Source organism: Convolutriloba macropyga, chromosome 3, assembly GCF_964194025.1.
Source record: "Convolutriloba macropyga chromosome 3, txConMacr16.3, whole genome shotgun sequence".
Taxonomy (NCBI): Eukaryota; Metazoa; Xenacoelomorpha; order Acoela; family Convolutidae; genus Convolutriloba; species Convolutriloba macropyga.
The window spans coordinates 8061911-8089104 of NC_134470.1; the positions used below are offsets into that span (position 1 = coordinate 8061911).

Here is a 27194-nt window from a genome sequence, read left to right on the forward strand (position 1 = left end):
TGTCTATAAATCTTTGAAACTTAAATTTGTATGTAAATTTTTGGTTAGAATCTTTTTTAAATCGTTCTATAATCAAATTAACACATAAATAACTAGAGCTGCAGGCATTTGTTTTGTTTATAATTTTATATTTTAAAACACATGAAAAATGAAGATTCTCATTTCTCTGCAATATTCTTGCAGTTTTTCTCACTATCTTCGCGGGTTGTTTTAAACTTATGATGTTTAATTGCACTGTTGCCAGATAATTCCAGATAATTTGGGCAATTTATCTGCTGATTTGAATGCGTTCTATAATAATCTTCATATTATAATGCAAACAAGTAAAATATATATTTTGGAGAGAATCTGAAGTTTAAGCATTTTTAAGTTGCTATTTTTTAATTTTTGTGCACTTCTGTCAATAACTGAAGAAAATGGTTTCCTGTAGGTATAGTGATTTCAATAAAAAATTAAAGTAAATTGTTTTTTTAAGAAACTGGGAGAAATTGCTATTCATATGTAAATTTGTTCCTTTTCTTGATTATGTTTCCCATTTTATGGTTCGGCAGCATTTTGGATTGTTTTCAAAACCCACACACAAATCATCAGGTTATCATTTGCGCTCAGTTGTGTCAAGGGATCGCAAATTAGAATAAATTAGAGCTGTTTAAAAAAAGCTGTTTTAATTGAATTTTTGTTGTTGTTTTTACCGGCTACAGCATTTTGTATCACCTCTGTAAGATTTCATTTCAAAAAAATCAGCACATATTATCTGCAGACTGATTGTTTTCCGGCCAACAGATAGAAATATTAGGACCATTATACAGTTTTTAGAATATTGGAAAAACTTTGTCTATTATATGTTTTGTCTGAAAAAGATCACAATTTTTGGAAAATTTATTTAGTGTTTAATTCTGAATTAGTTGTTGTCAAGTGCAACCAGAATGATTCACATTATAAATTTGTAATTTCTATTGAAATATTTAAATTTGTTCGATAAAAGCTTATATTATGATTTTAAAACACAATTGAAAGTACAGTTAATATGTTTGCTTTAGAATACCACACGACTTTCTTCTTGTACGGCGGCTTGATCACTTCATCTCATTTTTTTTAATTCATTGTTTTCATGCAGTAGTGAAATCACGTCATCCAAGATTCTGTTTTCAACTACTCTGCTGTATTTGCTGCCCAAAAACTGTGCTTCGGATTAAGAGAAAGAAGTCCCCAAAAAACTGAACGAACAATTACAGTAAAGAAAATCCATTGTGTAGGATTTCATTTCTATTTAAACCATTCACACTGGCTATAACGTGCACTTTTTTACAACAGATTAGTTTTTCTTTGAAATATACATATTATTATTAAAAAATAGAACCTTTACCCAGTAAAAGCTCTTCTAGTTCACGAAAATCCGAAATAAATAGAAAAACTTTTTAGAAAATAATTGTCTTTCCAGTGTAATTTTGGCTCTATTGTTATGCACTGATCAAACTCCCTTTTTTATGCCGACTTGATTTACCTTCTTGCTAATAAAGCAGCAACAAGAAATCTGCGAACGTCTTTCTGGCTTCATTGTTTTTTCATATATGTTTATCTTGAGCTCAAGTTTGTATGCATACTGTTATTGCTTTGCAAATTTGTGTATCGTTTGGGCTGATCTTAGTTGTTGCTAATAGGGATGATCTTTAGTCTTCAATAACTACTTTTCAACGCTAGAAACGAACTTTAAATCAGCATCTCAAAAAAAGTGCAAATTATATCAACTTCAGGATTTTTTTGTTTCAGCTAAAAATTTCTAATGTTAAAAAAACGCTTTTTCTTGCTTGTCACTACTTAACTTTCTGGTGTTCAGCACCAACAAACGGTTGACTTTTTTGCTAGTAATTTTCTGGTTAATTTTTTCTGTTAAAAATTTCAGCTAACAATTTTTTTTAACATTATTACTGCTGAGAATTCGATTTTTTTTCAATGGAGCTATAATAAATAATTTAGTTTATTTATGGCAAACATTAGCTCAAAAAAACTTAAAATTTCAAAAATCTTTAACAAAATATTGCATTCAAAGAATTGTTCGGCTGACGGCAAATGAACAATAAGTCTTATTAACGGCATTTTACGGCTATAATATATTAACGGCTAAAAATAAGCGCAATAGAATTTTAAAAAGTTGTTTGTACTCTCCTTTAGGCTATCATGTATAATTCTGTCAATTTTGGTCATCATCAATCCTTGGTTGAATCCAGAAATATGTTTGGGATTATCGTACGGCTCTGGCTTCAATTTGCTACTATCTGTTAAAAGAGTGATTCTCATAGTTCTCTGAATTTTTTCAGTTTGCATTTTCATTTTTGCGATTTTTACTTATATTGAGACATTTTTATCTCGTTTTTTGTTTCCTGATTGAAATGACAATAGTGGTAGAGTGATAATATTATAATAAAAATAATAATAATAATAATAATAATAATAATAATAATAATAACAATATTAATAATAATAATAATAATAATAATAATAATAATAATAATAACAATAATAATAATAATAATAATAATAATAATAATAATAATAATAATAATAATATCATAATAATAATAATAATAATAATAATAATAATACTAATAATAATAATAATAATAATAATAACAATAATAATAATAATAATAATAATAATAATAATAATAATAATAATAATAATAATAATAATAATAATAATAATAATAACAATAATAGTAATAATAATAAAAATAAATAATAATAATAATAATGATACTAATATAATAATAATAATAATAATAATAATAATAATAATAATAATAATAATAATAATAATAATAATAATAATAATAATAATAATAATAATCACAATAATAATAATAATGATAATAATAATAGCCAGTATTTGCCGACAGCAGCAATTTTTTAATCTAATTTTAGAGTTTGCGGAAATTGGATTTATTGTTGGATGTTTGGATATTGTGGATTTCTTTGTTGACCTGATGGGTGACACGAGTACAAAACTAGTTGTTCAACACTCGGCGAAATTTCTATTTAGTGCTTGTTTTAATGGAACACCTTTTGTCATTAATAGAGCATTGGATTATCTCAAGAAATACGGAAAGCCTAACGCTATTGAAGACGAAATGCGCGGAATTTACAAATTCATGCGTGTGTATGATATCACTCTTCTTTCTCTACTTTGCTTCCAGAACTATGACTCAGTGCCCGGGGTCAAAATTCTGTTCGAAAATGGGTTCCCAGACAATCTTTTGCTTTTCGAGTTCTTTGGAAAGAATTCTCTGTATTACGCAATATGGTATGAAAACAAGGAACTGGTTGAAATACTTCTGGAAAAAGAAAACAGACGACAGATATTCCTGTCAGATGATGCTTGTTATGAGAACATGACAGCGTCTGAGTTTGCGAGATCACTTCAGTTTGATGAAATTGCTGACCTTATTGACCAGTTTTATGATATGATGATTAAGGAAACTGCAAGCTATGTAGAGCACAGTGAACTAGAGCCGCTTATTGTATAACAACATCATGACTGATTGAATAGTTATGCATTTCTCGATTAAACTTTCTCGAATATGCCACTGTTTTGTTTGATAGCGATTAAAACGTGTGTCAATTGTACATATAAGAAATACCCAGGTTGAGGCGCCAAACGTTAAAAATCGGTGAAAAGAGTGAACAGAGAGGACAAATTAGATTTTTCCACCGTTAGATGATAGATTAAGAAGACAACTGGCAAACTAGCACTGACCAAAAATGGCCCCTGAGAACATATGGTTTCGGAATTCGATCTTAAATAATTATTGACGTAAGTTTAGAAATTATTTTGAGGCTAATTTGTGCTGTTGTAAATATTTTCCACTTAAGCCCCAAACTGATCATTTTGTTCATTTTGTACCAAATGTGACGTTTTGGGGTAAAACTCAAGTTAAAACTCAAAAACGTCATTTGCTTGTCATTCGTTATTAGAATTCAAGTTTTGGAACAATTCAAAAATCCGACAACATTTAACGGCGGAAATCTCATCATAGTTTCGTATTCTTTGTCACAGCCATTCCTGCTTTATCGTGCGTCTTAAAATTGTCTGAAAACTTTGCTAGCAAATTGCTCGCTCTTTTCTTCTTGTTCGGTTCCTCACATGTATTAATTGATATTATGTCAAGAGTTTCGATAAGCAAATTTAGACTTAAATCCAGGATGAAGTCCTTTACCCAAGACAGATATTAACAAGATGGACTTGAGCAACGACAAGGGGTTGGAGAACGACCACCATTGGCTAGAAAAAACAGACTTTAGTTACTGTTTGTCAGACTGAGCAGACCTTTTTCTAGACCTCTCGCAGTGGACCCAACAAATTCTAAGCCAGACTGCTTTCCATAACATTGGCCTGACCGAACAAACCCTTAATTATCGACAGAAATCCAATAAAAATTATAATTTATTTGGGATCTTTTCAACAATTGCCCCCCCTTGGTACCTAATAGAGAATCACCACACCTTCTGTGCTATACTTATTACTTGGCCTACAGTTTAGATATTCTATTAGATATACGCAGTTTTAATTACAGTTTAGATATACAGTTATTAATCGTCTCTGATTGGTTAGTAAATAGCTCGCTTCCCGGGTTGATTATCCTCCCTAAAATCCTCCCATTTTCTTGTGAGAGTGGATGGGGGGTTAATTTGTCTATGGGGGGTAAAATGATGTAAGAGTTGGGCTGAAATGGGAGGACTTTTCAGGAATTACCCCCTGACTGAAATTGCCATGTAAGAGTGGGCTGCAATGGGCTGCAATGGGAGGACTTTTGAGGAATTACCCCCCTGACTAAAATTGCAATGCAAACATGGGCTGCAATGGGCTGCAATGGGAGGACTTTTGAGGAATTACCCCCCTGACTAAAATTGCAATGTAAGAGTGGGCTGCAATGGGCTGCAATGGGAAGACTTTTGAGGAATTACCCCCCTGACTAAAATTGCAATGCAAAAGTGGGCTGCAATGGGCTGCAATGGGAGGACTTTTGAGGAATTACCCCCTGACTAAAATTGCAATGTAAGAGTGGGCTGCAATGGGCTGCAATGGGAGGACTTTTGAGGAATTACCCCCTGACTATTTGTCTTTTACCCGCTCACTCCTACACCATTTTACCCCCGATGGAAGCCTAATGCAGCCCAAAAAAACATAAGAGTTTTGAGCTGCTTTTTCCCAAAAAAATCCTCCCATTGCAGCCCCACTCTTACATCATTTTGGGCGGAAAAATTCGACCCGGGTTAAATTCTTTTCAAGAATAGCCACCTCTTTTGCAAAAGGGTGGGGGGGCAATTAATGAAAAGATCCGAGATCAATTCTGATCTACTTTCCGCTTGACGTTTAGTAGTAAACTGCCGTCAATTAAATTAGCTGCTTTGACTTCTCAATGAGAGTAGTTAAACAATTTACTCGAAAATTTGTCAGACAAAAAACGTCCCAAAAGTTGGCCAGACGAAAAATCAACTGTTTCAAAGTTGCTTGAATATACAAATAGAAGTAAATGTTTTGCTGCAAAATTTTTTTGGGAGCAGTTGATTACATAACAGCCTAAGCACATACCCGTTAACTGTTAGAAGGTTGAGAGAGAACAACCTAGGGTAAATTTTGCTTAAGATTAGCTTTACATAACTTGACAAGAAGCTCTATTTGGTCAACGTATACTTGGCTAGAGAAATAAAGCCTCGAGGAACAAGAAAACATAGCAGGACAAGTCCTGACGTACAATTCAAAGAATTTTCATTGACTAAACAAAAACTACACCTAGAACGGACTATGAATTAATTGGGGAAAACCATTTATAAAAAAATCAGATCGAAAAAACAACAAAAAACAGAAAATTAATGTCAAAATGCCGCTAGCGAGAACAGAAAACCACAAAACTAGGCCTATAATGAACTAGGAATGATTTAGTAAAACCATTTAGAAAAAAAATCCGATCCTAAAAATTTAAAAAAACAGTAAAAATCAAAGTGAAATTGCCGCATGTGAACAAAAAACCACTAAAGAGCAAGCGAATTTTGTTCCGACACCGTTTTCTTACTCTACTTTAAAAATAGAGCGAAAAAAACAAATTGAATTAAAAACTAACTAAAAACAGAACTAGAAAAGCTTAATGAGTTTTTTTAGTAGTACAAAGAAACATATAACCGAATAAAATTTCTTTGCAATTAGAGCAACGAAAAACTCGCAAAACAATGGGCAAGTCATTATAGGCTAAGAAACTTGTCTAAGATGTAAAAAAAGAAAAACTGTAGAAAATTAAGAAAAATGGTTTAAAATTTCTCAATTTTTCTGTCATTTTTCCTATGAAAAAAATGTTTCATGTCAACAAAACTTTAATCAGTTGGTATCTGAAAATTCCGTAAGTAACAAGCTTTTATTCAAATCGAACTTAAGGCAGTAAAAAAACAGGCAAAAAATCATTAAATTTTGTCTAAAAATCATCAAAACTGATCAAAAACCTCCAAATTAGCAATAAACTCAAATTAAATACTTGAAACCTTCAATTCCTATCAAAACAATCCTATAACTAAGAGAATATCATAATCAAACCTCATAACCATCAAAAGTTGCAAAAAACTGCTTTTAAAAGCCGCACGTGAACAAAAAAATTTCGCTCGCTTAGAGAAAATTTTTTTACACATCAATTTCTCGCTCTCTCAAAAACAGCGGTATGAACAAACACCACTCTCTTTTCGCTCCGCTCTTCACTTTTGTTCAGCACCAAAATCACTCCAAATTTTTTCACGCGTTTCATTTCCCGCTTCAAAAATCACTCCAATAAAATTGATTTAAAAAAAGGACTTATCCAATACTCCTCTTCGAGTCGTAAAAAAGACAGCGCCCTAATACAATTCAAATTCTTTGAATTGTAATAACGTGAGAACGGGTTATAAGAGATGTCCAATTTCGAGAGCTTAACACCAGTGTAAATGGGTAGCACACTAGGCTGGCAAGTAAGAGATGCTGGTTTAAATCCAGTACTTGTCCATTTTTACAGTAGCTGCACCTACATAGACCTCTAACACTGACAATCTTTGAATACGGTATCAACGAGTATGCCGTGCCATTAATACAAATAGCTAAAAATCATTACCAACAATTTTCCATTGGAATTCCTGACACCTTAATGCTCTCTAGTTAGGTGTATTCAGATGAATTTTCAGCGCAATTCGAACTCGCTGATAAAAACTATCTGCAAGTCTGTCAAATTTGATAAGCGCATATTTTTGAGCTGGCGAAAGCTGTTTTAACAAAAATATCGTTTAATGCAGCTCAAAATGGATATATTCAAATAATTTTTGTTAGCAATATGGATTAAAGAGAGAATCAGTGTTAAGTTATGTTTCTAAACAAATATTGCTTTGTTTTTGTTTACCTTCTATGATTCAAAGAAATCTTTTGACTGCGTTGCATAGTTTTTCCACAGTGCGAAGAATAGAAAGTTTGGAGAATTGAAAATTCTTTCAAACTTGGGGGAAGTGAAGCAAAAACTGATGGAGCGAAACTCGAATAAGCTTATTTCAAAGAGCTTGATTAATATAATATTCTGCTTAAGGGGTGTGGCAATCTAGAATTTAGCTTTTCTTTTATATTGAAGTTTTGATGCTTCAAAGAGAATCAAACATATACACTTGAAATTTTTAATTTAAAATTATACATATATTCTTTAATTTACCTGACTATTTCTTTGCGGTAAGTCGTTTATTTGTTTTAGTAATTCAACGCAAGGAGTAGGCTTCTATATTCGGTTAAAAAATCTGCTCTCAGAGGACTTTGTTCTTCGTAGAAAACAGAATGGTGGAAAAAAATTGAATTTGTCTCGAATCAAGTCAATTTGTCTTAAGTTTAAAGGATACAGCAATCAAATACCAGGTTCTGTTGAGCACATAGAGCTCCTTGACTGCCTGAACTTACAATTGTATCGTATAGTTTCAATTGATTGCATTCATGCTGATTGAGAAGCGAACATTGATTCACGGTGCTAGGAAAATTGGCCGACAGGGCGTTTAGCCGACAAGGAAAAATTGAGAAATTTAGCCGCCAGTTTTATCATAATTGGTCATAAAAGTCTCATTGGTCCAAAAATTGGTCCATAAAAGTCTCAGTAGTTCGGTTGTGATCGATTCATATCAAGTCCAACGGGCCGCTGAGGCATGTCCATGGCCCGCAAAGCATGGTCAGATACAGTAAATTACACTCCCACCACGGATAGACCTTCGTTACAATAGTTGCTGAAAAAACTGCGGTATATTTGTCCGCAATAATGTTTTATATTGGCCAATCACAGCTTCAAAATAAATTTTATTGCTCATTTTACTTACATTGTCGGTTAAATTTCTCATTTTTTTGGTTGTCGGCTAAACGCCCTGTCGGCCAATACGGTGGCCACCTTTATTCACAAATCTGTGTCATAAAGTTGTTTCAAAACTAGTTCCACTAGTATTCGAGCTGTCGAAAACTATCTGTGACAACTTTTTTCTACTGTTTTCTTTTGAGCATTCTTGGTATTAGGCAGTCAGCTTGAATTATTTTCTTTCTGTCTAATGAGAACTCTTTTTTGCTAAGGTTGTAATTTGATTTTGTTGTTTCTGGTACTGTTATGGTAAAATTTTTACTTTTTGCTTTCATAAATTTTTTCCAAAAACCGGAAAGTCTTTGGAATTTTCGTATCAAAAAATTCTCCGGGTTTGAAACTGAATCGATGATCCTGAAAGACTGACGCCGCTCAGAGGAATATAAAAAATTGTAAAGCATATTATTTCATTCAATTTATTAAACTAGCAAAAAATTTTGTCTGTTGATTTAATTTTACGATCAATAATTGTACAAACCAGGTAATATTTAAATTACAAACTATTGAGAAATATAGAAGTCAAAACACTGATATACGAGTCACATATAAGCACACACCAATTAATGGTTCCGCACGACGACCTACAATGAAAACCCGACAAAGTATAATGAAGTATTAGATAAAGATCATATGTTTTAGATAAAAATATCTTATTGTTCTTCACTCTTGGATAGAAGATCGGCAAAGATAACGATCTTAAATTAGCATCATTTTAAATTGCGCTTTGTAATACTAATAGTAATACTATTGTAATACTATATTCAGTAAAAGAAACATGCAAACTTGTTGATAGCAGAAAAACAGTTCTGTTAAAACCTGAACATAGAGGGAGTGCGATCAATTATCCCAGGTTTAGGTGTGCGACCCTAGACTGCTCTGATCAGACCATTTGGGTCGCACACTGGTGGCGTGGTGCGACCCAAAATACATGGCCTGGGAAACGCTTGAGCACCACGGTGGTCTGGTCAATGGTCGCGCTACCGTCTGATCAGAGAGCAAGGTCTGGAGATAAGTTGCCCCAAAATCTGACAACAGAGCATTAACTGACAATATTTATTTCAATGCAGTTTTTATCACTGTTTTTGATGAGTCAAAAGAAAAGTTGCGGACACTTCAAAAGGACCTTTTGTTTATATTTTTATCAATTGGTTTGTCCTAGCCTTAACAAAAAATGCGAAATTATTAAATTTTAAGTTGAGTAGTATATCAGCTTGAATTGAATAATTTAAACAAAAAACGACGGATTATAACATGTATTCAGAAATGGTCTGATCAGAGGGAGCGTTGTTTGCACTAAAGTCACACAAAATTTTGGGTCGCACGATAGTCTGATCAGAGGGATTTGGATTGCACAATGTTTTGATCAGAGGTCTTTTGGGTCGCACTATGTTGATCAGAGGTCTTTTGGGACGGTCTGATCAGAGCGGTCTAGGGTCGCGCACCTAAACCTGGGAAGTATTAAAGCCAATTTAGTTTTAAAATAAGGGAATATAGTGTGATACTGTTTGCGCGCGCGTGTGTGTGAGTGTGTTTGTGTTAGTGTGTGTGTGTGTGTCTGAGTGTGTGTGTGTGTGTGTGTTAGTGTGTGTGTATGCGTGTGTGCGTGTGTGTGTGTGTGTGTGTGTGTGTGTGTGTGTGTGTGATAGTGTGTTAGTGTGTGTGTGTGTGTGTGTGTGTGTGTAAGTGTGTGTGTGTGTATGGGTGTGTGTAGTGTGTATGTGTGTGTGTGTGGGGGTGTGAGTGTTTATTTTAGTGTGAGTGTGTGTGTGAGTGCGTTTGTGTTAGTGTGTGTGTGTCTGAGTGTGTGTGTGTGTTAGTGTGTGTGTATGCGTGTGTGTGTGTGTGTGTGTGTGTGTGTGTGTGTGTGTGTGTGATAGTGTGTTAGTGTGTGTGTGTGTAAGTGTGTGTGTGTATGGGTGTGTGTAAGTGTGTATGTGCGTGTGTGTGGGGTGTGAGTGTTTATTTTAGTGTGAGTGTGTGTGTGTGTGTGTGTTGGTGTTTGTGTGTTTGGTTGTTTGTTTTTGTGTGTTTGTGTGTATGTGCTTGTTTGTGTGTGTTTGTGTTGTGTGTTTGTGTTTGTGTGTGAGTGCGTGCGTGTGAGTGTATGTTTGGGCGAATCTGTGTATAACAATACTTAATTTGAAAAGTGATAGTTTTGAAAGATTGCTAGGATCTTTTCCGTTTGTGCCCCAGTACGTTATGAGTTATCACCCCCCCCCCCAGTTACAGAGCACGTGCCATTACATACTAAATAATTATTTAAAAAAATAGTATGTGCGTTTGGAGGGTGCAAATAATAAGCGCCCACTAAGCTGGGGGTGCACAAACGGGAAAGATCCAAGTGCTACATTAAAAAAAAACTATTTTGACTTCACAAGTACCGTATTTACATTGGAAATCAGATATGAACACAAAATTGCCGGCCACTTTAGACAATTTTGCCACGCTAACAATTTCGTTACACATTTCTTCAAGTCTGCATTTCACAGAAACTTTTATCTGCAGTAAAATCCATCTCTGTCATTTCTCTGCTGTAATTGTCAATCATATCAGCAATTTCATCAAACTGAAGCGACCTTGCGAACTGAGAGGCTGTCTTGTTCTCATAAAAAATATCATCCGACAAGAATATCCTTCGTCTGTTTTCATTTTCCAGAAGAATTTCAACCAATTCCGTGTTTTCATACCATATTGCGTAGCAAAGCGAATTTTTGCCGAAAAACTCGAAAAGCAAAAGATTGTCCGGGAATCCGTTTTCAAACAGAATTTTGACACATGGAACCGCATCATAATTTTGGAAGCAAAGTAGAGATAAAAGAGTGATATCATCTTCACGCATAAATTTGTAAATTCCGCCCATTTCGTCTTCAATTGCATTCGGCTTGCCGTATTTTTTCAGATAATCCAAAGCTTTATTAATGACGAAAGGTGTTCCGTTGAAACAGGAGCTAAATAAAAACTTACCCGAGAGCTGAACAAGCCGCCTTGTTCCTGGCTCCCCCAACAAATTAAAGAATCGATCCATTATGCCAGTGTATCCCATAGATAACCCCGTTTCTGCATAATCTGGAACGAAAAAGCCAAAACTTCAAATTCTAAACGAAATGGATAGAGGAGTTGATTGTGCACAAAAAAAGTACAAATGCGATGCAGAGGTACACCCAAATTGTCATGGCAAATTTGGCCAAACTGTATATTTCTTGATCGTTTTTCCTATGTTAATACCTTAAAACTGAAATTTTATTGCAAAAAAAATAGATATTTTAGCAAAAACAGGCAAAACGAATGGAATAGCGCAACCAGTGTTCGCAAAGTGTCCAAAATTTAACCGCGAATTTGAGATGCAGTCTGTGTATCCTATTTTTTGCGCGCTCTGTATCGCGAATCCGTTCCATTAATGTATTTAATTAACTCGATTTTGCACTAATGTATCTGGTGTTCGCACTGATTATATCTACAATCTGCAAATAAGCCAATATTAATGCGTTTTTCGAGCCTGTAAAAGGGGTTTAGAGCTTTATTAATTCATAGCAATTAATTGGTTAAAAGTGGTTTACAGGTTACTAATATACCACAACGTACTAAATTCATGGTTTTTCAGTCTTTTATTTGTATTCGAGCACCACTGATTTGAGATAATTTTATAAAATTTGACAAATAATTTTATTTATGAAGTATCTTGGTTTCAATTTAAGGTAAAGGAAAGTGAAATTAACATCAAATGAATTTTTTTATAGTCGCCTCATTTCTTCCGTAAATTTTTCCATCTATAAATTGAAGAATTTCCATCTATCATCACTCCTCTTGTTCGTCCATAACAAGATAAAATTGGACTGAGAAAAATTTTGATATAAAACCCACAGGTGAATTAATTACTGTTTTTCTTGCTAAATTTGATTTAATTAGTAATTCCCAATTTCCTTCAGCAGATGAATTTGTTAAATTGATTTTTTTCGATATTTTTTGTCTATTTACAGGTTTAAAAGTGTCTAATAATTTTTTTCTGATAACATCTTCAATTCGGCGACTGTTTTAGATGTCCCATTTCTGAAAAAAACCTGCTTTCTACGACTACATTTTGTGTCATTTTATAGGCGTCCAGGTGTCTATTAATCTTTGACTCAATATTATGTCTATTTACAGGTTTATAGGTGTCTATTATTTTTTCCGTCTAAGTTATGACTTTCTATGAAGGTGCCATCAATCATCAGAAAGTTTTTGATCATAAACTGCTATGATCTATCGATAGGACTTTGTATCCTACAAAATTGTAAGCATTTCTTTGATTCAACATTGAACACATAGTTACACTTTTTCGTTGAAAATTTTTAAATCAGTCGGGGTTTATAAGTTAAACTTTTAAATTTTTTTGTGTTAAAATAAATGATTCCATTTACCTGTCACTTTCGGAAACCCAACAACGTTGTAGATCCGAGGGAAGGTCTTTTGCAACACAAGTGACCAATGCCATCTCCCTTTTATTCTGTGGCCCAATTTGTCACAAATGAACTTGAGAAACACATCACTTTTAGGTCCGTCAATTGCTCCAAGGACAGCATCAACTGGTATTTCTTTTTCAGGAATTTTTTTAAGAATGCTGTCTAAAATTGGATCTTTCTCTCGTCCTGTTTTTAGCATAGTTTTGAGGTCATATAAAAATAGATTTTATATATATATATATATATATATATATATATATATATATATTTTTTTTTTTTTCATTATAGCTCTCATTTACGAATATTTACAGTAATTGGGGAGGTATTATCTATCATGTGTCTACCAATAGTTGGTGGAGATTAAATTAATAAGGAAGCGATTTTGTAGTTAAACACCAGAGAGTAACGCAGGAGTTTCTTTTTGTGCTTTCTAAGAAAATTACGTCAAGTGATTCTTTTATTTTTTGTAAATCCTCAACTTCAGTTTTCAACTCTTTGAAAAGAGGTATTTTAGTTGGCACAGTGTTATTCATCTGATTGAATTAAACAGAGTTGGCTTATAACATTGAAAAATTAGAACAAATCGAAAATATATTCAATTCTTTGGGCTGAAAAATTTTAGATTGATTTAATAGTTTAAAAAATCTAAAATGTGGCACAAGTGTATTCATAACTCCTTGAAACATTTGGATGCCAAGGTCTTGAAAATTAAAGGACTTGCAAAGAACACTTAATAGCCTGCAATTTGAGAAAAAAGTTTTTTGAACTATAATATCTAAAAGAACTACGTCAATTGAAAAAAAAAATTGATGAAATAACAACACCCTCCTCATTTTTCAAAACCACATGAGACCGGTCTCTTAGAAGTAAAACAACTAACAACTTGAAACAGGAAAAAACACTGAACAACCTCGTGTAATACCTTCTTTGAAAATACGATGCTCAAAAATGAAACTTCTTCAAAGATATACAATTTGCCTATTATTTTTCCTCGCATACTGAACGCTCAGTATGGAAATACGGAGGCGCGTCTCAAAAAATCTCACCAGAACTGAATAACAAGATTCAAATTGTTCTGTTTGAAATAGGAGTTTTCATTTGCGTAAACACATTTTACAAAATTTTTGAAAAATAAAGCTGATTTATTTTCGATTCCTAATTGAATTTTTTTTTGTAAAATTTAATCTTTTATAAAAGTCACAAACTCATTAATAGCAATTCAAATAACCAACACGAATTCGATAATTTTAGAAGATCAATCCCAAAAGAAAACAAGACTGACAGAATTAAAGTTTTCGACTCAAAAAAATCTCAGAGACTCATGATACGTGCGAATTCCTAGTGATACTGACAATCTGCTGTTCCATTAAATTAATATACGGACTAGCGTCAAAGTAAAAACAACTAATTCAACTCATTTAAAAGGTTAGTAAGATGAAACAAGAGCGGGTCGACAAAGAGATCTTATCTGAAGCAAAAATGATGCCCTTAAAATTTGATTTCATGATAGCAATGCTTGGCTCAGATCAACCATCAAGATACAACAAAAAAATTCAAACAATATTTTGGAAAACAGCGACAACAAATTATTTCAGTTTCTCAATTGCTCTGGTAAACTGCAACCACCTTGAGGAGTTATTAGATGCCATATAGAAAGCAAAACATCAAAGAATTAGAGATACTCAAAAATCTTTAATTTCTGTTCTATCTTCTTCGCCAATAAGACGGCTTTCACTTTTTGTTTTGATTTGTTATCAAAAAGACATATTAATTGCAAAAAACGATCTCAACCGTTGCGTTCGAAGATATTTTTTCGACCATTGACCAATGAATTGCCTTTCTTAAAATTACAAAAATGTGCGGAAAATTGGAAGAACTTTACAACCGTCATCCTGTTTCTGTTCCACTAGTCTCTGCTTCGCCCAAAAAACTGACATCTGATCGATCAACCCATGACTTGATCAGAAAATTTTGGTCCTCCTTAGCTTGAAAAATGAGCAAAATTGGAAGAGTTTTGGACAAGAAACTCGTCACCATCCCATCAATATGGTGGCCGCTGTATTGGCCGACAGGACATTCAGCCGACAACCAAAAAGTGAGAAATTTAACCGACAGTTGAAGTAAAATGAGCGATAAAATTAATTCTGAAGCTCTGATTGGCCAATTTAAATCACTATTTCGTAAGCGGACAAATATACCGCCAACTAGCGTAACGAAGGTCTATCCGTGGTCACAACCTCCCCCCCCCCGCACATCAGAGATAATGGTCCACCGAACTACTGGTTTTTGGACCAATGATACTTTTTTGACGGCTCTTTTCTGTTATTGCCCCCCCCCCCCCCAGCCTTATATAGCCAGTCTATTTGCACCCCCCAAATATGTTCTTTTTGGTCCTTAGAGATCCGTTATTTTAGTCATAATAAATTGCCGGTACCGTTGGACGAATGGATGAATTTTTGTTTCCAGTTGTCAAAAAAATCAGTGCCATAAAGCTGTTCCTGTGAAAGAAAAGCGCAAAATTATTAAAAACACGCATTATTCTTTGTCTGCTTACATTATAAGCAAAGTTCAATTACCGTATGCGTCGTAATTTCAAAACTTAGCTGCATAATTAAATTGTAAATGCCGTTTGTATATAATTGTATATGTAAGTGTATGAAATGCAACCAATATGCTATAACATGTATAAGTGGGGGGTGCAAATGGACGTGGGTGGGGCAATAACAGAAAAGAGCCTTTTTGACCAATTATGATAAAACTGTAAAACTGTCGGCTAAATTTCTCATTTTTTCCTTGTCGGCTAAACGCCCTGTCGGTTAATTTTCCTAGCACCCATCAATATGATATGACCCTTTTGTATTTTATGGGTATTTAAACGCTCGAGACTCGTGAATAAAAACTACGCACAACCGTCGCCATTTATTAAAGTTATCAATGCCATGCAATTTTCATGAGCTGGGACTGAATGTTGTTCCTGTTGGTTTTTTTTTATTTCAGCGACCTAATTGGAAAGTTAAATAAACCTAAAACAACTTTTTGCAGAGCAGTGGCTTATTATTAGTCGTTATATTAGTGTTTTGTAACCACAATTCGTCTTCAAAAGTTAAGAGAAAGACCCAATAATTTTTCATCCGATCGCTGAACAGCAATTCGGATCAGCTTTTCAGTAAAATCGGCTATTTCTTTATTTCTCGATCTTGGCGTTTCCAGAATTCTTAAATCTATAGGAAGCTGATTGCTGGCTTCCATCAATATTTTCTCCATCCTTCATCAAAAATGTTTCCTTCTGAGTGAAATTTAGTTTGAAATTATGAGACAAAATTAATACACCACACCCGGGTCAACGATCATACAACTTTCTTTGATTTCGTACTAGGTCATATATGATTCTTAGTAATCATACTAGGTCATATATGATTTGTATGAATTCTTGGTAGTCATACAAGGACCATATATGATTTCCTAGAAATCATACAAGGATCATACAAAAAAAACTCAAAGACTAAAAACTGTATAATTTTGATTTTCGATTGAAGTTGAAAAAATGTCTCGGATTTCTTACAAGGTCATATATGACACATAATACATTGACTGGTGCCACAAATTCCCGTATAATGTAGTCAGAGGACTTATTAAATTATATCCTTCATATCCTTCATCAAAATGATCAATTTTATCTTGAAGTCTTACAAGCTAGCTGTTACGGTTTTATCGCCAGATCAAAGAAATTACCCGGCTTCCACTGACAAACTCTACAGGACTTAGTAAAAATTGTAATCAGTGTAAAAAATTGTGTGTAGAATAAGGTTTAAGAATTTTTTCATTGCAATTTTAACAGAAAAAAACTGTTACAAATAATTTTTAGTTTTGTTCACAGTAGTATGACCAATAATATGAACAGCAAAATAATTACGAAAGTTCAAATTTGTTATTGAAAAAATTTAGCGTAATCAGCTTTACACAGTAGTAATCCCAAGCTGGAAACAACTAAATAATGTTTTCAGATTAAGTTTCATCAGCAAAAAATTTATAGATTATGAAAGTTTTCCTGACAAATCTGCCCTCATTTTTTTCCCACCTTACGTCGATTTTGGCCTTATATGGTGACAAAACCTTATTACGAGCTCTTAATTTATAAAGCAGTTTTTGCTAAATATTTGTTGGTCAATCCGGTGTTGTTTATGAAAAGTATTGTGGAGCACACATGGAATCAAAAAGCTAAAGTATTCATCAAAATTAGTGATTGATTCCAATTTCAAAACACAGCGTACGATATGAGCCAACAGAGCTGTAACTCACGTAAAACTAATTTATAGAAGCTGAGTACACTTTGTTAGTTTATTATTTTTCATCTTAATCTTTAACTATTTTTTTAGCTATTTGAAATTAGGCTTTAATAGTTGAAATGCGTAATACCCTGGTCCAAGAGTCTGCCAGATGAATGACAGGACCAATAGAGTCTACCAGAATAATAGAGCCAATGTCGGGGGTAAAGTAGACTCAAAGACCTTGATAGGTCGCCTAGCAGCAGTCTTTATATACTCTTATTACGGTTGACCACCAACAGTCTTTTCACAAACTAACTACTGTTGACCCACAGACTTTTTCCAAATGGTAGATAGGCAAAATCAACTTTTTGCCAAGAGAAGCGGATGGAGAAGGTGTTGCTAAGCTAAGCTTCGCCGCATAACAAAAAGGCAACTCAACCTGAGATAGATAGTTAGAATTTGCCCAAAGTTCTAAAGCTTTAATCAAATTGGAGACTATTGGTCCAGCTTCGTTGATTTTTTCCAGCCAGTATAAATTTTTGCCCGTCTTCTTTATAACCCAAAAATTTTTTGACAATGCCTCCAAAAAATATGAACTAAATATCATCTGCAAAAACGAATATAATGATTAAAGATTATCTTTTCATGCCCAATCATGGTGGACCCAAAGTCTTTTGAAAGGTCTACCCACGGTCATTTCATGGCTAGCACTATTGACCCCAAAGTGTTTCAAACATCTTTTTTTAAGCAAACGAGAGGTGCGTTCTTTAGGGTTCAGAGACACATTTGAAAATGAACCGAGAGATACTAATGAAGCATCAATGACGCCAGAGACACGTGAATGGAAACAATGATAATTTCAGCTAATTTTGTGTCACATGGATGGGTTCGAAGACCAACCCAAGGTCTTATTTGTCCCTTAGAAAAACAAAGAAGATGCTACTTGTGAAGAATGCTAAAAGCAGATGGAAGCCTATCTTTTTTCAGGCAAGCTAGACAAAAAAATTTTTGTGTTTTAGACCATACATACATACAGTATTTTACTTAACATTTGGTCTGATTTTCAAAATTCCTTGGTCTGATAAAAAAAACTCTCTATTAATTAAGAAAACCTGGGTCTACATTTACACAGGCACAATTCAGTTGGTTGACCGGTGATCGACTGGGACACATAATGGTCAATCTATGTTCGTTCCTGACCCATGGTCCAAGACTAACCAATAGTAGTTGAACCATGGTTGCCTGGTGCATCGTTTCTCCGAAATCTCCGGAAACTTTGTTTATACTTACCAAACCCACAACTCCCAGAGAGAAATTTGCCTATTCGTACATTTCCCGCTTTTTCGCTGTGAGAAACTTGCGTTCGCATCTTTTCCCGATTTTTCCCGGAAATTTAGTTAAGATCTCAGTGGGAAAATTAGAAAAACGGAAAAATTTGTTCAGGAAAAAAGGGAGAGGTTGGAAACTATAAGCCAAATCACAGCAAATTGTTTTTCAAAAAGTCGTTGATACCGTTGGGAATACACCTGCTAAGTGACACGGGAGATCGAGAGTACACCTGTTAAGTGACCCGGGAGATCAAAAATACACCTGTTAAGTGACCCGGTAGATCGTAAATACACCTGCAAAGCGACCCGGGTGATTGTGAACCCACTTGCTAATTGACCCAGGGGATCGTGAATACACTGGCTAAGCGACCCAGGAGATCGTCAGTATACCTGCTAAGTAACATGGGATATCGTGAATACACCTGTTAAGTGACCCGGAAGATTAAGAACAAAATTGTTCTGGCTATGCCAATGCACGCCATTTTGCACCTGAAACGGAACCAAAACGCACCTTGGACGCACCCCTGTTAGACCCCAAAAGCATTTCAATCTCTCCATGTCATCATTCAGTATAACTATAAGCAGTAGTATGCAGCGTGTATGTTGCTGTTAACTAGCAACGTGTCTTCACAAAATGCATGAATTTTCCATGAAATTTGCATGTATCTTGCATGCTTTTCTGACGAGCTCAGGTAGCTTCATCAATTTTGAATATTTCACTGTTTTGTTTTTCTTTCTATTAAATTATTCTGATGGTCTGAATAGTTGTTCTGGTTATTTTCGGGACATAAGGACCTACTTTTTTTGCTATGTTAGCTGCGAGTTAGCTGTTTCACTACTGGTTTTACAAGTTAATATGAAAACACCAAGGTTCAGTACTTTCAGTACTCTGGGCGTTTGGCCCGGGAAACTTATTGAATCCCGAAAATATCAATAGGAAATTGCCTAAGTCCCGGCGAGCCCGGTGAGATACTTGCGAATTTCCCAACTTTCTCAGTGAGGAATCCAGTTTCCCTGAAACCTCGATTAGAAAATTTTGTTTCCCACTTGCCAAATTTTTCGAGAAACAATGCACTGGGTGATCTCGAACATAAAGGCCGACCCAATGTCTGTTCATACCCTATATTAGTTGACCACGGTCATTTCATGAAAAGTAATGTTTTCAAATAATGCGAGAGAGCGTATAGTCCTCCATATCCGACGTGATAGCTAGGAGGCAAGGCGTTTGATTCATAATTCATTTCATCTTCCTGCAGTCTTCCAAAAACTGCATGAAATTCCAGAAAATGAGTGGGGAGGTGCTCTCACTTTACCATAGCGTCAAGTTGATCATAGCCTGCCTAATAATAGTTGCAATGATGGAACTAGGAGAAAACCTTAGATGCAATTACATGACCATAGCCACCGAACAACAGGTGCACTGCTCTTGAAAAAAAAAAACAGTTTAAAACATGAGGAAAAATTTTTAAAAAGAAAATAGAGAACTGTCAGCGTCGGCATGATGTTCCTCTAATCCTCTTTGATATCATTGAAAGCGCTATTTTGTTAATAGTTTTATAGTTGTCAAATGAAATGTCAGACTGTGAAAGCAAATATTGACAACTGAAAATTTTTATTCTTTTGTTTTAAAAATTATGAAATGTTTTTTTTGCGTGTATATGTAGGTGTAAGAGTGTGTGTGTGTGTGTGCGTGCGTGCGTTTGACAAGATAGTAATGAATATTTACAGGAAGATCGGAGGGGGGGGGGGGGGGTAGATCCTTCGAGATCCTTTTCGCAGCGGGGGATTCCTGATCCCGTAGGGGAGATCTTTTTTTGCTAAAATAATGGTAATCGAGCTACCTGTATTTGTATGGCGGCTTATTGTGGGTATATATATATATATATATATATATATATATATATATATATATGTATATATATATATATATATATATATATATATATATATATATTTTGCATTATTCTAGTTTGCGAGAGAAGGAAGATCCTTTATTTTTAAAGAGTGTTTTTTTCGCTACATGTATTTGTGTGGCTCGGTGAATATACTTTGGTTAGAAATTCAAGTAAGGAGGTTATCCTAGGAGGTAAGATATCGATGATTCATTTTGCCTGATTAATATTTGCTGAAGGATTGCAAAAACGATAGCAACTATTGATCTGAAAATTTTCTATGAAATTTGCCTGCTAATAAGGAACAATTATCCAAAGTACGGCGTTGTTTTATTTTCTAGCTGATTGATAGTACTATGATCCTGATATTGATTTGGAGGCAACATTGTAGCTGAGACCGTATGGTGGTCTAATTGGAATTGACAATTGGTTACTGCAAACCGTTCAAAGTACTTCGATTTCATGCAAAACTCCACGACAATTTGGGTTTTATAGCAGAGTACAATAATAAAGAACCTCGATACTCCTATGTGTTATCTTGTCCAATTATGAACGAGTATTTGGGTCATATCACGGGATTTGTTTTTTGTTTTTTTGAAGACGTTCAAAAACAGTTTGTTCAATTTGTTGGATTGCTGAAAAAAAGAAAAATTGATTTAAACTACGAAGGTTTTCGTTACAAGAAAGCTGGTTTTATAATAAAAGAGTTATCGCTTTGCTCAATTAATTTTTCGGACACAATTGTTTTCCTTCCAACAGTTTTTTGCTACAATTCAATTACTAAATTTTTTAATGGATTGTCTTGGAACAGCGGTACTTACCTTTACCGTTTTCTATCACAAATGTTTGTAGCCATTAAACTTCTGTTTCAGTTGTGCAAATTTTACGCAAGAGGGAAACAGAAAACAAAGTCATCTCATCTCTTGATGAAAAAGTTAATAGATTTGGAAACTGTTCTCTGTTCAAAAGTTCAGAATATTAAACCTCCAATTGATAATATTACTTGCGCTTTGCACTCTTTCTACCTACCTGAAAAGCAAAAGAGGAAACCTTTTGCTAAAAGGAAATCACAGCTGTATTTATGTTGCACCTCCCTGCCATCCAATGAGCCGTCGAGTGGAGAAGGAAGTTCTTTCAATTCTTCAAGAGAATTTATCTCCAACTATGAGAGTATACAGCTACATAACGAAAGAAAATCAGTTGACCTTGACTTTATTGAAAACAGAAAATAGAATCACGGGGACAGAATATTCTGCAAAAACAGCAGATGCTCTGCAACACTTACGAAACTGAGACGGTGAGGAGACATCTTTCGTAACTTCAACACTTCCATATGTACCATGTTACAAAAGAAAATGAGAATACTGAAACTAAACCCTTTACCTACGCCCAAGTGGCCAGCACCAATTCAAGTACCTCTGGACGATGACAATTGCCCTGAGGAAATAAAAATGTTGTTCAGTGAAGGCAACGTAGAGTCTATTGTCTACTATTGAAGTGGTTACGGCAAGCAGGCAAACTATAAAGTGACTTACCAAAAAGACGACAAAGACTCTATGTATACTTTTTATGGATTTTTTTGGATTGAAAGAGAGACTAACAAAAAAGTAAATAAACTAAAAAAACTGAGCCTAAATTCATTTTTGCAAAAAATTCTTTTCGAATGTGTGTTAAAGAGACCAGGTAGACTCTGCTAAAACAGGGGTTTGAATGCTTCAGTTTTTGGTGAGGAAAATCAAGAGAGGCCAGAGAGGCGTTCGTGGAACTTTTTTTAATTCTCGCCTCTCCCGTTCCCAAGTCGTTCATTTTACACAAAATTCTATTGCTTTCGTGCAGAACTGGCTAGGCTCTACCAAATCTGGTGCTATTAGCAAAATAACATCCGATAGCGATCCAATGTTCAGCACCATAAAGCGTAAAGTGAACAAATTTCTCTCTACGTTTTCTGGATTGGAAATAGTTTCTCAGCTGGAAAACTGTCTGGTTGTGTTTGACGTTTCTTGTGAAGAAATTTTATTTGACAAAAATTTTTCAAAAATTGCGACCGCCGGACGCCATAGAAACCTTAGAGTGATTTATCTTGAGCATAACTTATTTCAACAGAGCAATTGGTTGCGAACAATTGATCTCAACCCAACCCATATCTTTTTTTTCAAATCACCTGGAGACATACAGAAGATTACCTATATTCGAAAACAGCTGAACAACGCAAATGTTTTGAAGCAAAGCTATGAACTTGCTAAAAAACAACCTTTTGGACACATATTTATTTACTTTGATCTAAAAACTTTAGACTCCTTGCGTTCTTGTTCAAACTTTGTACCACCTGGTCCACCAATTTTTTATCTACCTTCCTCAAAAGCGATTATCACTTTTACCCAATAGAAATTTAAGAAACTTCCTCAAACAAGCACCAAATAATTTTATAAACTATCTCTGTGAGTGTTTGCTCAATGCGATCAATGGCAATGTTCCAGTGAACAAGAAGTTACGAAAGAATCAAGAGAGTTCATTTTAACAATTTTTATCAAAGGAAACAATTTTGAAGAAGAAGTGAAATGTTTTAGTCAACAAGTCAAAACTCAGTCGAGAGTTGGGATTATCGTGCTATTTCTACCTATTGGTCAAATAACACAAGCAGAAGAATTTGTTCCGATCCCCAAAATATTGTTCTTTTCAAAAAATCCAACCAAGGAAGAAATTTTTGATTATCCAATGTATCAGCAAAAAGCAACTGAGTTACCACACCCACAAAGGACTAATCCAAATTTTGAGCGAAACAATGATAAAAAAGTACAAGATGAGGACATTAACATTAATGAGTCGATCAAGAGAACAAAGAGTAGCGGCGATGCAACAAGTGATACAGATGATTTAAAAACCGAATCGTTTTTAAATGATGACGGTAATAGAGAGCCAAAAGTAAAAAAAAAATGGATTGTAGATCAATTTTGAAGATGAAAAACAACCGTATCAAAACAACCGAAGCAAAAAACAAAAAAAATTAACAAGAAAGAATACGATCTGAACCAAAAGAAAAAAATGCAAAGCAAAGAGCAAAGATGGAAGTAACGAAAAGACAGCGGAAAAAATGCGTAGGAAAGACTGGGATTTTTTTGACGATGTGTGGAAACTTGACAAGCTGAATTTAAACGGCCCTCCGTCATTTGAAAGCGCAAAGAGACTGCAAAATTTGAGTAAAATATCGATGAAAAAATGTATCTGTAAACGAACCCATCCTTCACCAAATACCGTTCACGTCGCCTAGGGTTTCCAAGGCTCAAGGTCGTTGTTAACGCTATAAATGAGATCTGGCTCGTAGATCTAGCATATGTAGATAAATTTACAAAATAAAACTGTGGTGTAAAGTATCTGCTTGTGGCTGTTGACTGTTTGTCAAGATATCTCAGGGTTGAGTCACTGAAAACGAAATATGCCACTAGACAGCACAGGCCTTCAAAAAGATGATCGAGCATAAACAACCTAAAAATTTGTGTTGATGATGGTACGGAGTTCCTAGGTGCGTTCAAAGCCCTATGCACTGAACGCGGAACTCATTTATACAGTACGTTCATTGAGAAAAGGTGCGTTTTTGACGAAAGAAATATATGTTCTTTGAAAAATATAATCCGAAGATCTTTAGAAGAGATGTGAGCTTATTCCCAACTAGACCAATTGGATGCGTTTGTTGAACCAATCAATTCTAGAGTAAATTGAACAATAAAACTCGCTCCGTTACAAGTCACAAAGAAAAACGCTCCAAGGTTTGTGTCAAAAAACCAAATTCTTCATGGGTGACTTTGTGCGCATAGTCAGTCAAAAAAGAGGAGACGTTCGGGAAGGGCTAAAAACAGTCGTTTACTGACGAGCTATTTGAAATCACATCTATCCCAACATTGCATTCTCCCACGTATTCTCGTATTGTTGCAGATAAAGAACTTATCCAGCGTATATTCTATGAATCCGAACTTCAACTAGTACGAGAGTCTCCCCTTAAAAATGGGAAGTAAACGATTCGAAGACGGGTTTACGGTACATGTTGTTTCTAGCGCTCCGATTGAGATGTTCGATCAAAACACATTAGCTTCGTTCAGAATTTCCTTCAACGATGAAATCCACCTATTTGGCGACTGGAGAGTAGCTCATAGTGAAAAAAATTTCCGAACAAAATTCAGCATGCCGTGAATGGATAGCATATGGTCATAAGAATTACGAGGACTCACAAAGAATATCATCTGATGCCAGTGTCATTTCTCGACCTCACGGTGAAAAACTCTCTTTCATGACTGGAAAGTTTGACATATTTGCTCTTCTGTTTGATATCAAGCGAACAGTTGCATTACCCGATTTCTCGTTTCGCGAAATCAATAGTACTAGAAACTACAAAATACTTTTTGAAAAATTTGAGGGAATCAATTTTCCTAGTGAAGAAACACCCAGTATTGTGGGTTTTACAAGAATTCCAGATAAACAGAGTGTTCATAATAATAACAAAATGAAAACAGCTACATCAAAAAAATTAATGAAGAGCGATGAGACAAAAGCTTATTTTGGAGAGTTCCGTAATGATCTGTGCTCAGGAAAGCACTTAATATTCATATATACAACCATTATTAAGTATCAGTATGTTGGTGACGCTAAGGCTCCGTTATTACGCGTCATTGATTCAAAAGAATGTCCAAAAAATGGTAACTTTTTTAAACTTGGACCAACAAATAGAAGAGTTTTTTTCAAATCTGGACTATAAAAAACAACTTTGAAATACGATTCAATCAATTTCCATAAAACTACGGACCAAAACAGGTCAATTGGGACTAGTAAAGTTTTATTGACGTTACAGTTAAAAAAATATGGTCAGTAAAACATTGGAATTGTTCTACACCAATCAAGCATCTTCGTAGCAGTATTTTTCTAGTCACTATAGACAACGAGGATGCGGGTTTGGAGACTTAGCAAGGGGCATTGGTCGAATTGCTCTGCCGCTTGCTCAAAAATTCATACTACTCACAGCAGAACGAGTAGGAAAAGAACTTCTCTTACACAGGGTACCAGAGTTAATGGTTGTTGTCAGCAGAAAAATTCGCAAAGCATGCGTTGAAAAACCACATTTCAAATACAGTTAAAAATTAAACAGGAGGTTTCTTAGCACTGCGAATGAGACGAAGAAAACCGAATCAATCGGAGGCGATCTCAGCGTTCTTGTTCAAAAGCTAGAAAGGGTACTAACATGAGAAAAGCGTTCAACTCAAAATGTAAACCGCCAAAAAGAAGATGGTTGTATCTCTTAGCTGAAGTTAAAGATGATCGGTAATATGTTACCAACAGAGGCAACACATAGTTCCCTAGATTTATTTGAAAAAAAAACAGAGCTTCTTGTAGCTTTAGCTTTGTATGGTAGCCTTTTTGTCAAAAAGTAGGGCTAGTTTATACCCCTGAAGGAACCATTATTTAATTTGAGGTTGCTGGAGATAGAAATAATTTTATCAACAGACAAAAAATTTTCAAATGCAAGATTGTTCTAGCCTCTGAAGCCGATTTCAAACTTGATGCTGGAGCAGCAGAGACTTAGCCAAATAAGACGCACCTAACTTCTGCAAAAATGTTTTACATTGGCTCTCTTATGACTGCACAGTATCTGCCAACGGATTAAAATTTCAAATGCAGATAAAAAATATGCTTACAAAAGTTCCTTTGAAATTGAATTTTTCGATAACAAAGTTTCAAAAGCCACTTGATTCGTATGCCAAGGATATTCATACGGAGATAACCATGGTGCAAACGAAAAGAAAAATAGTTTTGGTTACACAATCTGCCGATTGTACTTTTTTATGGAAAAGTAGCTTTAGATGTTTTTACTTGCGATCGACATCTTTTGAGTGGCGTGACGCCGCAAATTCTTTTTCGGAGATCAATAGATGATTTTGTTATCATTTCCGACGATGCCGCAAACTCCTACAAATTAAAAGTTATAAAAGCTAAATTGCATGTGATAAGAACGACGTTGAAGTATGATGTGAATTTTGCAATTGATAAAACGTTACTACGAAGTCCAGCGTCCTATTCGTATTTGGAGATCATAACTCAAACGTTTCCTGCTTCCACTGGCTTGCAAAGCTGGAAAAAGGAGGATATTTTCAGCAGGGAGCAATTTCGAGGTCTTGCTATCTGCCTTAACACAAATGAAGCATTTTTAGGAAGCAAACAATTAAATCCTTCCCACTTTCGTAAATTTAATCTGGAGCAGATTTGTTTTTAGCGAAATGGGATTCCTGTTACCGACAGTCCAATAAATGCAACTGATGAAAAACGCTTATATTTCAATACGATGTCAGATTTAACCCAACTCGACAATGGTCATGGAATCAAATTGTCTGAGTATCCCAGCCATTTTTTTATGGTTTTTGATCTCACTAGCACTCAGTGGGCGTCGCATGATTTTATTCACCCTGAACTTACCAATTGATCAATTTCAATTGAACTAAAATTTTCAGCTGCCTTGCCAAATTATATATAAATTTTAATTATTGGTGAGAAAGCTAGCACTATTTTAATCAATTTCGCTAGGAAGGTTTCGGAAAATCATACTCTGACAAAGAGATAGATGAAGAGGAAATAAAAAACCTGGTTCAAACATGTAAAGTATTGAAGTGCAACTTTTGTGGTGTCTTTGCTGCTGATGTTTTTCCCTTGAACCTACTACAGAACGGATTTTTTTAATGTAAATGTATCCAGCTCTGACTCTATTGGAACACATTGGACACTTTTGTTTTAGGAAAAATGGAAATTACATCTTTAATGATCCGATTGGACAGAAACTAACATCACACAAACAATTATGCAACAGACTGGCATCTGTTTCTCTTGATATCCAAAATGTGAA

The 27194-nt window shown here is 34.8% G+C and overlaps 3 protein-coding genes across 5 annotated transcripts in view; 1 reads left to right on the forward strand and 2 right to left on the reverse strand.

Moving 5' to 3' along the window:
* LOC142336829 (uncharacterized) overlaps positions 1-3700 on the forward strand; it is a 5634-nt gene extending 1934 nt beyond the window's left edge. For both annotated transcript variants that reach the window (XM_075385770.1, XM_075385771.1), the window contains exon 3: positions 2923-3700. In XM_075385770.1, the coding sequence (XP_075241885.1) occupies positions 2923-3524 (602 nt within the window). In that variant the 3' untranslated portion in view covers positions 3525-3700. The remainder of the gene's footprint in view (positions 1-2922) is intronic.
* The window catches only part of LOC142335904 (uncharacterized), a 534872-nt gene that overhangs the window by 334304 nt on the left and 173374 nt on the right, over positions 1-27194 (reverse strand). The gene's annotated exons all lie outside the window — the stretch shown is intronic.
* Positions 4155-27194, reverse strand: part of LOC142336831 (uncharacterized) — a 56945-nt gene continuing 33905 nt past the window's right edge. Inside the window, exons 3-5 of one of the 2 annotated variants that reach the window (XM_075385773.1) lie at positions 15943-16091; positions 12785-12988; positions 4155-4279 (exon numbers count right to left, since the gene is read on the reverse strand). In XM_075385773.1, the coding sequence (XP_075241888.1) occupies positions 4227-4279; positions 12785-12988; positions 15943-16091 (406 nt within the window). In that variant the 3' untranslated portion in view covers positions 4155-4226. Of the gene's footprint in view, positions 4280-10684; positions 11454-12784; positions 12989-15942; positions 16092-27194 lie in introns of those variants that run through there. The other variant, XM_075385772.1, reaches the window with a different exon arrangement.